Source organism: Nannobrachium achirus (genome assembly GCF_963921795.1).
Source record: "Nannobrachium achirus genome assembly, chromosome: 2".
Lineage (NCBI taxonomy): Eukaryota > Metazoa > Chordata > Actinopteri > Myctophiformes > Myctophidae > Nannobrachium > Nannobrachium achirus.
This window is the reverse complement of record NC_137811.1, coordinates 77648497-77663496: the sequence shown is the minus strand read 5'-3', so window position 1 is coordinate 77663496 and position 15000 is coordinate 77648497. Positions and strand designations below refer to the sequence as shown.

General features: G+C 45.5%; 1 protein-coding gene across 1 annotated transcript in view; it reads right to left on the bottom strand.

Moving 5' to 3' along the window:
• shc1 (SHC (Src homology 2 domain containing) transforming protein 1) overlaps nucleotides 1–15000 on the bottom strand; it is an 87582-nt gene that overhangs the window by 61338 nt on the left and 11244 nt on the right. Inside the window, 2 exon segments of the mRNA XM_080753146.1 lie at nucleotides 3285–3355; nucleotides 9109–9273. Coding sequence (XP_080609272.1) covers nucleotides 3285–3355; nucleotides 9109–9273 — 236 coding nt within the window.

Genomic DNA, 15000 nt, shown 5'->3' with positions numbered 1-15000 from the left:
GCATGTGTTCTTCACCAATCTTAGACCTTTCATGGCGCCACCATGAGGCTGATTTGAACATTTTGTAGTGTGATTTCTTTCTTGGCCTTTTGCGAAAGTGCGTGCACAAATTCATTACAATTGCACGCTGTGTTTGATTTGAGGCATTTTGTTCGAAACGGATCAATCCTGCAAAGTTTGGAGGCCAATCTTAGCCAATCAGGATGGAATATTTAATATGGGACAGATCCGTCTTGATCATATGACTGTAGCGATACTGTGTACTGATTTGTGTTAATTTGGGGTAAAATCTGATGGAGTAATATCCAAAAATGTGTCTTACATAAGTCGGCCTCCTGGTGGCGCTATAAAAGGCTGATGTGAAAAATGCAATGAAAGGGTTTTTCCTTGGCCTCTAGGGAGTGCGCTTACAAAGTTTGAAACTGATAGGTGGAGTTATAGGTAAAACCACAAATTGGCCTGTTATAGCGCCACCATGAGGCTGATTTCAAAAATGTGAAGTGGTATTTCTTCCTCAGCCTAGTGGGAACGTGTGTGCGCGATTTCATGTTAATTGCACTCTGCGTTTGTGATTTGAGGCATTTTGTCCAAAACGGACCAATCTTAAAACTTTGAAAGCCAATCTCAGCCAATCAGGATGGAATATGGACAATCAGACAGATCCGTGTCGATCACATGACTGTAGAGATACTGTCTACCGATTCACTGTACTGGCCAAAAGGTCGTTTCGCACAAATTGGCCTCCTGGTGGCGCTAGAACAGGCCCATGTGAAGAATGTGGGGCAGAGGTTCTGAGTTGGCATCCAGGGAGTGTGTGTGCTCAGTGGCAGCCACCGGGCCAACGGCGACTGAGATTAGGTGGTAACAAACTGCGAGGACGCACGCACGCACGCACGCACGCACGCACGCACTCACTCACTCACTCACTCACTCACTCACTCACTCACTCACTCACTCACTCACTCACTCACTCACTCACTCACGCACGGACGCACGGACGGACGGACGCACGGACGGACGGACGGACGGACGGACGGAGACGAATATGGGGGACATACTCTCCCCCATGCTTTTGGCTGGTGGAGACAATAATAGTATTGCAGAGATTTCAACATATGGTTAAATGTTCCTCCGTCATAGGCTGGGATAAATTCACCTTTGATCCACTTAAACTCTCTACGATTGGTAAACACACACCTGTAAACATACTTGATACACTCTTTTTTTTTTACTTCAAATCTCTTTGCCAAAAACTATTATTTCGGTCACAATAGAGGATATGCGTGTGACATCATCATCATAGCCGTAGGTTATGCTCCTACTGAGTGGTAAAAAACTACCTTCTGGCCTTGACAGCACATAACACATCCACACAGAACAGTCCTATCTGATTGCATTAGAGCAGTGTTTCTCAACCTTTTTTCTGCATGGGCACACTTTTCATGTCCCAAGAATCCATGGTCACACCAACATAATACGGGGGTGTAAATATCGTCACTGTCGGGAAGAAACCTTGTATCTCCAAGTTTCACATTTGTACGTTTCTTCACAAAGTAAAGTCCTGCATGATCATACAAGGCTGTCGCACAACAGTAGTGAAAACAGCAGATCTGCACAACAGTAGTGAAAACAGCAGATCTACAAGCACACGTGTGCTTGTAGATCAGCTATTTTCACTAGTTTAAATCATTTTTAAAATGTTAAATAAAATACTGGCTTTCAAGCAGTTTCAAGGGGCACACTTGACCCTTCTCAGGGGCACACCAAAGGTCCCCAGGACCAGTGGTTGAGAAACACTGCATTAGACGTTAAACAACGTTAAAATCGTGTTTCCACTGGATTTGCCATTCACTTTATGCACGTGCACACACTCTCTAATGCACGTGCACACACTCTCTAATCGTGGCAAGACATTTTCGTACGGTCCCATCCCTCGTCTATTTATTGCCCTTTAATAATCGTTGAGCTTCAGCCGATGACTTTTCCATCAACCAGACAGAAAGGTTGGATTGCAGTGAGAAATGTTTCATTTTAATTGTTGATGAAGATGGAAATAAACTGAGTGACTGACTAAATAATAATAACCAGTAAGACTCCCTAATCGGGAGATAAGCCACCGTTGGTCGCTTATCTCCACAATCTGTCGGTAGATAATGCCGGTCTTATATAAGGGTCATTTGTGTACGGTGTGATGTAATACTGATGTCAGCAGTGTGATGTCATACTGATGTCAGCAGCTATGTCTCTATATATGGAGTTATATGTTGTTTGTGTCCAAATATGGGGCTTGTGAGGTCAGACTTAGTGAGATTCGTCGGTTATCTCCATATATGGAGGGATGTGTTGGTTGTCTCCATATCTGGAGATTCAACCTTCAACATGTAACTATGGCTACCTAACGACTAGCCACATGACGTGAAGGTGAGTGAGGGTCTTTATAACAGCCACCCCCAGATTTCCCGTGGAAATCTGTACAATATCGAGAAGGCCCGAACGGAAACTCTTAGTCAACTGGCCACCCCATCAAAGAGTAAAGGGACATCAAGGCCTCTCTCTTGTCAATGGGCTGGTGTCGGCCACCCCGTACGGGTTCTAGTCTGAGGTGATAGCCTGCCACCCCCGTTAGTAGGCAGGGGTCCCGACAAGCCAAGGGGTCGATTGCACCAGCTTCCTCCTGCCGCGAAGGGTGCCAGCATGACTCACACCATCCTTCCTAGACGATTTTGACATCTTGTTACTAATCTGTCGGTAGATAATGCCGGTCTTATATAAGGGTCATTTGTGTACGGTGTGATGTCATACTGATGTCAGCAGTGTGATGTCGTACTGATGCAGAGATATGAGCAGGGCAAAGGTGTGACGTGTGACCGACCGACGGACGGACGGCCGGTGGAGGTTTTGATACTAAACTGCGACCAGACGGTCGCAATAATAGTTACCTACTCCTCCCGCGAGGGAAATTCAGATATCGCAGCCCAACCCAGCTGCTTTTTTTTTCATCTTAACCCAGCTGAACCCAGTGCTGCCCACAAGGAGCGCGAGGGGGGGAGCAGTGATAGCTGGAGCGGGGTACCTGCGACCTCTGGGGCCTCCGGAGTCCTAGGTATGGACACTAACCACTCAGCCATCACTTAGACTGACTAGTTGCAACTACTGTAGGTGTGTTGGTGTTGACTGGGTGAGGAGAGGAGAGGAGAGGAGAGGAGAGGAGAGGAGAGGAGAGGAGAGGAGAGGAGAGGAGAGGAGAGGAGAGGAGAGGTGTCAGGGTGAGGGGAGGGACTGACCTGGTGACCTGGGTTCTGGTGTTGAAGTCCAGGGCTCTCATTGACTGAAGGACCTCCACACACCCCATGTACTGGAGACAGGAAACACTTAGTTAGGACAGGAAACACCCCATGTACTGGAGACAGGAAACACTTAGTTAGGACAGGAAACACTTAGTTAGGACAGGAAACACTTAGTTAGGACAGGAAACACTTAGTTAGCACAGGAAACACCCCATGTACTGGAGACAGGAAACACTTAGTTAGGACAGGAAACACCCCATGTACTGGAGACAGGAAACACTTAGTTAGGACAGGAAACACCCCATGTACTGGAGACAGGAAACACTTAGTTAGGACAGGAAACACTTAGTTAGGACAGCAAGCTGCCCAGATCACAAGTCACACAGGTCTTCTTATTGTTTCACTCTCAGAAACCTGGGTGAAATGTGCCAATGTCAATTAAAAACATCTGTAGTTAGGACAAGAACGTTATGGAATTTCTTGGATTTTTATTTTATATTTATTAGTGAAAATCATAGCTTTTTTAGGAAAGCCAGTAAGACTCCCTAATCGGAGCACAAACTTAAGAAGGCAATGGTAGCCAATCAGGAGGGAATATGGGTAATGGGACAGATCCATGTTGATGACATGACTGTAGAGATACTATGTACCGCTTTGCACGAGTTTAGGCCAACATCTGTAGGAGCAGTGTCCAAAAAATGTGTTTTGCAAAAATCGGCTCTCGGAAACAAAAAATGAAGGGACCCATAAAAATCCCGAGTCCTGACCCAGTGTTTGGGAACCAGTGCTGTAGATTGCTATGTTGAAAGGTATTTACAATATTTACAATAGTAGTGTTTCTCTCAATCAGGATCCAGATTCTAATGGCCAAAGGTACAAGCTACAAAGCTGCTACTTGCTATGCTAGTGTGACACACAGTACTGTGATCAAGTAGGCATTAATTTATGAAAACAACTCAAAGTGTCAGAATGTGGAGATCAGAGGTTTCTGCACCACAGCATCCTAATAATAGCAGTACTGGTTGTGAATGTAGGTCGCAGTTAACTATGAAAACCAGCACAGCGTGTCCGTATCTTATCTGTAATGCTTAAATGACCTGTTGTGACATCACATTGTTGTGACATCACATTGTTGACATTGTCACATCACATTGTTGTGACATCACAGATTAAACCCTGTATCCATACATGGAGATGTCTGTATCATCACTTAGATCTCCATATATGGAGCTGACCTCTGCATCTGATCCCCAGATGATGCCCTGTTAGGGCAACCACACTAACAGGATCTCCATTATGCCCATCAATATTAAGCCCATATCTGGGAATGCCCATATATGGAGATCCCCAAGTCCTGCGCTTTTCTCCCTTAGGTGTCTTACTGGTCGTGTGGCGGAGAGAGTCGCAGCCCTCGCCTGAAGCCTCACAAAGTCTAGTATCTCCCTTGTTCCATAGGGATATCCCTTTGGAGTAATGGTTAAGATATTGGACCCGAGTTCGAATCCCGGTTGTTACAGTAGTATAAGTAGTATTAGTATAATAATAATAGTAGCATTAGTAGCACCTCCCGTGATGCTGACCAGTAGTAATAACCCAGGCATCAAACCCAGGTCCTAACTCACCAAGGCTCTGCTTGGCTTTATAAAACATACGTTTTATGCCCATATATGGAGATTCCTATATTGTCAATATTAAGGACATTATTAAGGATATTATGTTATAGTCTGGGAGCCAAATGGTGATTTTTGGCTGAACGTGGATTCGCCTGTAAAAGTTTTTTTCTCAACTGATTCTTGTAGCTTGGGGTCACCTCTTAAGGATTCAAGAGGATGACCAGTGATATCCATTGAGCATTTTTTTATTATTAACCCCTTAATGCCTGAAACACAAGAAATCCACCCAAATAGAGTTGTATGGTATTTCATACAAAATACTTGATTCAAATGCACAAAGTTTGCTTTCTGCAGTGTTTATCCATAAAAGTGTATACGTACAGTGCATTAGATTAGATATTTATGCATTTTTAATATTAACCATTTCATGCCCAGAACATCAAAATATGTAATATTGTGAAATTGTACTATATATAGTCGGGGGCCCCGGGGATATTTTGGTTCAGATTCTCGCAAATTCGCCAAATTTGGCCCAGATGTTGTCCATAACATACTTAATCATTTTAAGATGGGTGCCAAGATGGGGCCCCATGGTACTGCCATATTGCGCAATCCAATATGGCTGCCACCCGAAAAAAACGAAAAGGTCTAGAATCATAAATGATACCACTTTTTAGGGGTTTTCTGGGTCGTAGAATCTGATTCTGGTGTTATTGAGGTCAAGATTACCCCTCAAGGTCAAGTTTACTCATCAAAGTTAGTATAAAGGTAATATCGGGGTAAAATCCAGTATTTCTAGTGCGCCACGCCAGATTCTACCCCCCAAAAAGTTTTTTCTCATTATAAGCTATACTTGTATAAGGCAAAAAAAAACTTTGGTTTCCGGTTGGCTGTCATTTTATGGCTGAGTAGGTAGGGAATTTATTTTATTTTATTTTTATTTTTTTGTGGGCATGATGGGTAGCAAGGAATTTTATTTTATTTCCTCATGGGAAGGATGGGTAGGTAGTTTTTTTTTATTTTAATGTTTAATTTACAGTTTTAATGAATCATTTAAAACATAATTTTGTAATTGAATTTGAATGTTTAATTACAGTTTTAAAGGACCTACACCATGAATTTTCACTTTTTCTATTTTAAAACCTTTTTTTGGGGTCCCACTGGCACCTTCTATCCTCACAAAGTCCTATTTCTGACCGTTGTGTCTTTCTCTGGTTTTGGGCAGACAGAGATGAAAAGCTTTCCACGGGTTCTCAGAACAGTGCTGTTCTGAGAGTTGACGAGAGTGACGTCACTCTCGGATTCCCGTTTTTTTTTCAGAGTCAAAAAATTATTTTTTTTCAAAAACATTTTTTTTTTCAAAACTTTTTTTTTTCAAAACTTTTTTTTTCAAAAAAAATGCAATGCAGAGTCAAAAACAATTTTTTCAAAACTTTTAAAAAAAAATAATTTTTCAAAAAATTATTTTCTCAAAAAACTTTTTTTTCAAAAACTTTTTTTTTCAAAAACTTTTTTTTTTCAAAAAACTTTTTTTTCTCAAAAAACTTTTCAAAAACTTTTTTTTTCAAAAACTTTTTTTTCAAAAAACTTTTTTTTCAAAAACTTTTTTTTCAAAAACTTTTTTTTCAAAAACTTTTTTTTTTCAAAAAACTTTTTTTTCAAAAACTTTTTTTTTTCAAAAAACTTTTTTTTCAAAAAACTCTTTCAAAAAACTTTTTCTTTTTCAAAAAACTTCTTTTTATTCTGGAAAAAACCCACTAGATGCTCCCCTGAGCAAACAGAGGCCGTTTTGGTATTGCAGCTGGAGAGCCTCATTATAGTAGAGCTAGAACAAACAAAAAGAATGGTCAGAGTGTTTTTTGAGGGTTAAAACCTGTCTAAGACTCAATTTTGAGCATATATTTATACAAAAAATATAGTTTTAAAAGCATGGTGTAATTTAATGAATTATGACAAATTAAATCATATTTCATTGTGTTCAGCGATACTCTTATTCTGAAGAGATTAAGAAGTCGACCACCGCCTGGAAGTCTTATTGCGGCTAGCGCATCATATCTTATTCTGAAAAGATCGGCTACCGGAAGTGTTAGATTTGCCAGCTTAGATTTGACAAAATAACACAGCTCGGCGAGCGAGCGACAGAGAGCTGAGCCGTGAGCCCGCAGTCGCACCATAACCCAGAGAGACACGCGGGGGTCCGCAAGCACTGTTGCTGTTGCCGTACAGTCTTTCAGATGAATGCCACGCTGTCATAAATGTTTCGACTCCATCTCACGTCTCTCTGTGGCTGTGCAGGGCTCAGCTGTACTGGTGGATGGGCTGCTAATTTTGCTAGCATCGCTGTTGTTGTTGACTCAGTTGTCCCCCGATTGTGTGTGCGCTTGTGTGTGTGTGTTTGGAGGAATACAAGAGCCGCTTCCCAATTCAGAGTGTGCGCCCTTCGTAGTGTAGCCCGTGTAGGGCTATGTGGTCGCACCAAATATATTTTTTGTAAGACGTTTTTGATCGACTCGGTCGGATTTTGACTTAATTTTTTTTATTTTTTTATTTTCACTCCAAATGCCAATAAAATCATCTGGGTCGCACGTATTTAATAGGGTCGGTCGCCAACCGGAAACCAACTTATTTTTTTTGTTAGGCCTAATGTAGCAATGTTTCACAATTCAAAACAATATTGTCAAAACAGTTGATAGTTTATTATAAACAATAAACTAATACAAACAATTTTCAATTAAAACTGATATGTGCCAACAAAATCAAAAAAGAAAAAAATGTGTCTAGGGACAGCACAAAATGTCCACAAGTCCAACTTCAAATGTAAGTAAACAACTGACAGAAGGGGACAATGTAATCAGAATAGTCTGTTTTTCTGTAAAACTTGATCAAATCAAAAAGTTAGATCACAATGTCATTCACATTCTTTATTGTGTCTGTCTATCTTCTATGACAAGTCTTTTCAATGGTATGCGCAGGCCAGCGCAGCAGCAGTTGGTTCGGCCAGGTCATTCCCGGCACACCGTGTAGCCTGGGCACAGTTCATGAGGTGTTCCATTGTCTGGGGTTCCCCACACGCATCAGAGGTTAAGTTCCATTTCTTCATGGAAGCCTTGGTCCAGCAGGAAATCTTTTTGATTTTATCAAGTTTTACGGAAAAACAGACTATTCTGATTACATTGTCCCCTACTGTCAGTTTGAAATAACACCAGAATCAGATTCTACGACCCAGAAAACCCCTAAAAAGTCGTATCATTTATGATTCTAGACCTTTTCGTTTTTTGTTTTTTTTCAGGTGGCAGCCATATTGGATTGCGCAATATGGCAGTACCATGGGGCGCCCATCTTGGCACCCATCTTAAAATGATTAAGTATGTTATGGACAACATCTGGGCCAAATTTGGCGAATTTGCGAGAATCCGAACCAAAATATCCCCGGGGCCCCCGACTATTAGCCTACAATTTCACAATATTACATATTTTGATGTTCTGGGCATGAAATGGTTAATATTAAAAATGCATAAATATCTAACTAATGCACTGTACATATACACTTTTATGGATAAACACTGCAGAAAGCAAACTTTGTGCATTTAAATCAAGTATTTTGTATGAAATACCATAAAACTCTATTTTGGGTGGATTTCTTGTTTTTCAGGCAATAAGGGGTTAATAATAAAAAAATGCTCAATGGATATCACTGGTCATCCTCTTGAATCCTTAAGAGGTGACCCCAAGCTACAAGAATCAGTTGAGAAAAAAACTTTTACAGGCGAATCCACGTTCACCCCCACGGCTCCCAGACTATTATCAATATTAAGGACATATCTGGGAATGCCCATATTTGGTAATGTCCATATATGGGCATGTTTTGACGCAACATTGTTGACTATCATGCAGGGGTCTCCATATATGAGTAACTGGTCCCATATACATCACTGGTCAGATGCATGTCACCCTGAGGTCGCATGTCACCCTGAGGTGTCTTACTAGTAGCAGTAGGAACTCACCCTGACAGAGTAGGACACTCCCGTGCTGCTGACCACCCCGTCAGAGTGGTGGTAGTAGTAGTAGTAGTGGTATTAGTAGTAGTAGTAGTAGTAGTAGTAGTAGTAGTAGTAGTAGTAGTAGTAGTAGTGGTATTAGTAGTAATAATAGTAGTAGTATTAGTGGTGGTATTAGTAATAGTGATAGTAACAGTAATAGTAACTCACCCTAACAGAGTAGGACACCCCAGTGCTGCTGACCACCCCGTCAGAGTGCAGCCATCCTCTGGTGGGCTTGTTGACGAAGGATCCGTGGCGCGTCCACTCGTCTCCGCCCAGCTGGCCGCCCTCCACCCGCGCCCGCCGGGACGCTCCGCCCAGCCGGTTCATATCCTGCGGGGGGGAGGGGGGAGAGAGGGAGCCGTTAGAGCCGGGCGAGGAGAGGAGGAGGAGGAGGAGGAGGAGGCCCTCAGGCCTGGGAGCAGGGTGGAGGACATGCCCAGGCCTGGGAGCAGGGTGGAGGACATGCCCAGGCCTGGGAGCAGGGTGGAGGACTGAGCGTACTTGGGGGCTCTGTTGGGGACGCGCTCCATGCTGACCGCTTCAGTTAGAACAAAAAGTGTCTCTGCGCTCTCTGGCGTTGCTTCTTCTTTTCAAAGTCTGTTTTTTTTTTTTTTTTTCTTTTTTGGTCAGACCGCTGACCGGCCGCTTTCCCCCGCCGATCCGTCCTCCGACGTGGCGAGTCTGGCGACGACGCGTCGCTTAAAAACACGCCTCCGTCGGCGGTGAGCGTGCGAGGAGGAGGGAGAGGAGGAGAGGAGGAGAGGGAACATGATGAAGATCAGCTGGTCGTTGGTTTGAGCTGCTGGGAGGAAGAGGAAGAGGAGCTTCTTCTTCTTCTGCTCCTGCCTGAGTGTTGGAGGTCACATGGTGGTCATCTGTAGCAGCACCGTCAACAACCTGACGTAGCAGCAGCACCGTCAACAACCTGCACCAGTGATTGTCTCTCAGTGTGTGTGTGTGTGTGTGTGTGTGTGTGTGTGTGTGTGTGTGTGTGTGTGTGTGTGTGTCAGTGCACTGAGCTGATATGCTGTGTGTGTGTTTGCATGTGTCTGAGTAGAAGCCTCTTCCTTGCCTACGTTGGTTCCTAGATTGTGTGCGTGCGTGCGTGCGTGCGTGCGTGTGTACGTTACAACCAGTCTCTCTCAAGGCTCTACCCTGCCTGACACCAGATCATAAAAAAGCTATTAGCTACCGACAAGGATGCAATATCACTGAGACAGACCTGAAAGAATCCCTGTGAGGAAGAGGAGAAAGGAGGAGGTTGTGGCGACTCTGCGCTGCCAACACGTTTGCGTTGTTTTTATTGATATGTCTGGGAGATTAAATAACGCTAGTCACCATGTTAACACCAGCTAACACCCCATCAGGTTAACGCTAGCCACCAGGGAATGCTAGCTGCCGCAAAACACTAGCCACCAGCTAACACTAGCCACCAGTTAACACTAGCCACCAGCTAACACTAGCCACCAGCTAACACTAGCCGCCAGCTAACACTAGCCACCAGCTAACACTAGCTAACTCAACTGGCCAACACAACACATCCAACTGAGTTTGACCAACAGGCAGTGCTCACCATAAGGTAGGGTAATGCTAACCACCAGGCATGCTAGTGCTGGTCACCAGTAACACTGATTTACCATTTACTATTCAGCAGATAGGGTAATGCTAGCCACCAGTAACACTATTCAGCAGATAGGGTAATGCTAGCAACCTGGTATGCTAATGCTAGTCACCAGTAACACTATTCAGCAGATAGGGTAATGCTAGCCACCAGTAACACTATTCAGCAGATAGGGTAATGCTAGCCACCAGGTATGCTAATGCTAGCCACCAGTAACACTATTCAGCAGATAGGGTAATGCTAGCCACCAGTAACACTATTCAGCAGATAGGGTAATACTAGCAACCAGGTATGCGAATGCTAGCCACCAGTAACACTATTCAGCAGATAGGGTAATGCTAGCCACCAGGTATGCTAATGCTAGCCACCAGTAAAACTATTCAGCAGATAGGGTAATGCTAGCAACCTGGTATGCTAATGCTAGCCACCAGGTATGCTAATGCTAGCCACCAGGTATGCTAATGGTAGCCACCAGTAACACTATTCAGCAGATAGGGTAATGCTAGCCACCAGTAACACTATTCAGCAGATAGGGTAATGCTAGCCACCAGTAACACTATTCAGCAGATAGGGTAATGCTAGCCACCAGGTATGCTAATGCTAGCCACCAGTAACACTATTCAGCAGATAGGGTAATGCTAGCCACCAGGTATCGCTAGCCAAAAGGTATTCTAGCGTAGGTAGATTTTAGTTGTGGCCTCCACGGTTGATCATTTCAACCGGACACAGGTGATGAAAACTAGCATTGTGCTATATTCACTTTAATCAAGGCTGATCTGATTGGTCCATGTCAAATAGATCAACATAACTTGCAGGTGACCTTTTGCAGGTAATCTGCCTGGCAACCCTACTTTTTGTATTTATTTTTTGGCCGATAAAAATAAGTAACGTGGCTGAGCGAATCGTGGCTAGGCAGTGTAGTGTTATTACGGCGTTCCATGGTTCCACGTCACATTCGTCCCACGCTGGTGAATGCTAAGCTGGTGAATGCTACTATGCCTAAACCTAACCCCAACCTTAACCCTAACCTCAGTAAAACTCTGCCTAAACCTAAACCTAACCCTTAGTGGGACTAATGGGACCCCCTGCCCTCCCCCTCTCCTTTACTCTCTCTCTCTCTTCCTCCAGACGGTGTCTCTCTCTCGGTGGATCACCCTCTGCCTCTCCGTGGCTCCGCCCACCACCTCCCCGTTCAGCCCCTCCTCCCTGCGCCTCCAGATCACCTCGGGCACGGCGGCGTTCCCGTTAGCCCCGCCTCCTCCCCCTCCCCCGCTCCTCCTGCCCTCCCTCTCGCCGCCCCCGTCGCCCCCCCCTCCCTTCCTCTCCTGGAAGCCGTCGCGCCTCCTCCACACGATGTAGTCGTTGAGGCGCTGCCTCTCCAGCGCCTCCGCGCGCTCCCGCGCCACCACCTCCTCCCTCCTCACCCACACCGCGGTCTCCCCCACCTCACCCCCGCACCCGTCCACCCTCCCCTTCTCCAGACTGACTCCCCGCTTCGTCAAATTAAAAATAAAAAAAGTTCTCGTCTAGAAGTCGGTTTCCGTTTGGAAAACGGAACGAGCTGCCAAATGTTGGCTGGCTGAGCTAAAGGCCGGGTTGGTAGTTTGAAGCCCAGACTAGGGAGAGAGAATGGGTTGGTAGTTTGAAGCCCAGACTAGGGAGAGAGAATGGGTTGGTAGTTTGAAGCCCAGACTAGGGAGAGAGAATGGGTTGGTAGTTTGAAGCCCAGACTAGGGAGAGAGAATGGGTTGGTAGTTTGAAGCCCAGACTAGGGAGAGAGAATGGGTTGGTGGTTTGAAGCCCAGACTAGGGAGAGAGAATGGGTTGGTAGTTTGAAGCCCAGACTAGGGAGAGAGAATGGGTTGGTGGTTTGAAGCCCAGACTAGGGAGAGAGAATGGGTTGGTAGTTTGAAGCCCAGACTAGGGAGAGAGAATGGGTTGGTAGTTTGAAGCCCAGACTAGGGAGAGAGAATGGGTTGGTAGTTTGAAGCCCAGACTAGGGAGAGAGAATGGGTTGGTAGTTTGAAGCCCAGACTAGGGAGAGAGAATGGGTTGGTAGTTTGAAGCCCAGACTAGGAGGCCCTGAGAAAGAAACGGCCCGTCTCTGACCGAGAGGACCTGATATGGCCGAAAGAGACAGACGAGACTGTCAGCCCTGATCAGTGTGTTAAGTTAAGGGTAGGTGATCAGTGTGTTAAGTTAAGGGTAGGTGATCAGTGTGTTAAGTTAAGGGTAGGTGAGTTCTGGAGCACCATTAAGATGTTGAGATGTTCCTCGGTGGCGACCCTGCACTTGTGATGTCACAGAGGACAAACGATGACCGTAAGGATTGGATGACGGTAACGAGACCTGATTGAACCGCCCGACCCCCCTGCCCTGCCAAGTTATTATATGTGTTCCCTGATTGGTTGCTCGAGGCTCAAAGAGCTTCTTCAAGGCGGCCTTCGAAACCAACGCACCACCATCCAAACGCCACTCGAACCTCTCAGATTGAGTCTCTTTCTCGGCCTCTCCTCTCGCGCCGCTGATGCCTCTACCACTCAAACAGTCTAGTTAAACAGTAACCAGTCAGTAACAGTCAGTAACCAGTCAGTAACCAGTCTACCAGTCAGTAACCAGCCAGTAACCAGTCAGTAACCAGTCAGTAACCAGTCTACCAGTCAGTAACCATCAGTAACCAGTCTACCAGTCAGTAACCATCAGTAACCAGTCTACCAGTCAGTAACCAGTCAGTAACCAGCCAGTAACCAGTCAGTAACCAGTCTACCAGTCAGTAACCAGCCAGTAACCAGTCAGTAACCAGTCAGTAACCAGTCTACCAGTCAGTAACCATCAGTAACCAGTCAGTAACCAGTCTACCAGTCAGTAACCAGTCTACCAAACAGTAACCAGTCAGTAACCTGTCTACCAGTCGGTAACCAGTCAGTAACCAGTCTACCAGTCAGTAACCAGTCAGTAACCAGTCTACCAAACAGTAACCAGTCAGTAACCAGTCTACCAGTCGGTAACCAGTCAGTAACCATCAGTAACCAGCCAGTAACCATTCATTAACCAGTCAGTAACCAGTCAGTAACCTGTCAGTAACCTGTCAGTACCAGTCAGTAACCTGTCAGTAACCAGTCAGTAACCAGTCAGTCTAGTTAAACAGTAACCAGTGGGTCACTGCAGTCAGTAACCATCAGTAACCAGTCTACCAGTCAGTCTAGTTAAACAGTAACCAGTCAGTCTAGTTAAACAGTAACCAGTCTAACCAGTCTAGTTACACAGTAACAAGTGGGTCAGTGCAGTCAGTCAGTTACCTGAGGTAGAGGAGCTGGAGCTCCCAGTGTGATATGGCAACAAAGACAAGCCCGGTACTAAGAATCTAATCGTCTAAGGCAGGGCTTGGTCAGCACAGCACCGGCTTGGTAGACGCGCTCTGCGCTCTGGACAAACGGCGCTCTGGTTCTGTAACGGTTTAACAGTCTGCAACGCTGCTAAACGATGGTTCTGTAACGGTTTTAACAGTCTGCAACGCTGCTAAACGATGGTTCTGTAACGGTTTTAACAGTCTGCAACGCTGCTAAACGATGCAACAGCCTCTGACCTGCAGGGTCAACGTCTTTGTCCTCTGCTATCTGGTCCAGACCTCACACTTCATCACTTCATCCAGGCACTTCTCATATTCAACCTCTGGTTTCCTTATGACCTTGTTTAGGTTTCCTCTGACCTTTTAGCCCCTCTCAGAAGCATACAATCACCTTCTACCCAACAGCTACCATCCAATCACCTTCTACACAACAGCTACCATCCAATCACCTTCTACACAACAGCTACCATCCAATCACCTTCTACACAACAGCTACCATCCAATCACCTTCTACACAACAGCTACCATCCAATCACCTTCTACACAACAGCTACCTCCCGCCCACCCGCCGCAAATTCAGCGCCAAGGTTTCACTGAGGCCGGCGGAGAGAGAGAAAAAAAACTTTTGTTTTGTTTTCCCTCTCGAAATGTGAGCTCTTTTTGTGTAGCGTGAGCGTGCAGCAGGTGCTGTGGCTCGCGCACACCGCCCACGTTGTCTAGCACCACAGATGTGTGTGTGTGTGTGTGTGTGTGTGTGTGTGTGTGTGTGTGTGGGGGGGGGGGGGGGGGGGGGGGGGTCTAGACAGTCTAGCTCCTCAGCTGTCTGCCCTGCAGCCCACAGAACATCCACACTTCGTCTCTCACACACAGACAGACAGACAGACAGACAGACAGACTAACCCTTAGAACTATGGCTCTGAAAGACGCTCCCCTGACCAGAGACGACCGCCTCCTCGCCGTGCGGGACGGTCAGAAACCCCGCCGCGCGGAGCGGACCCGCGTAGTCATGACAACCGTTAGTCCACCACGATAAGGAAACGATAAGCACTTGAGTAAAAGAACCACAGAGAGGAGCACCAGATGGCTT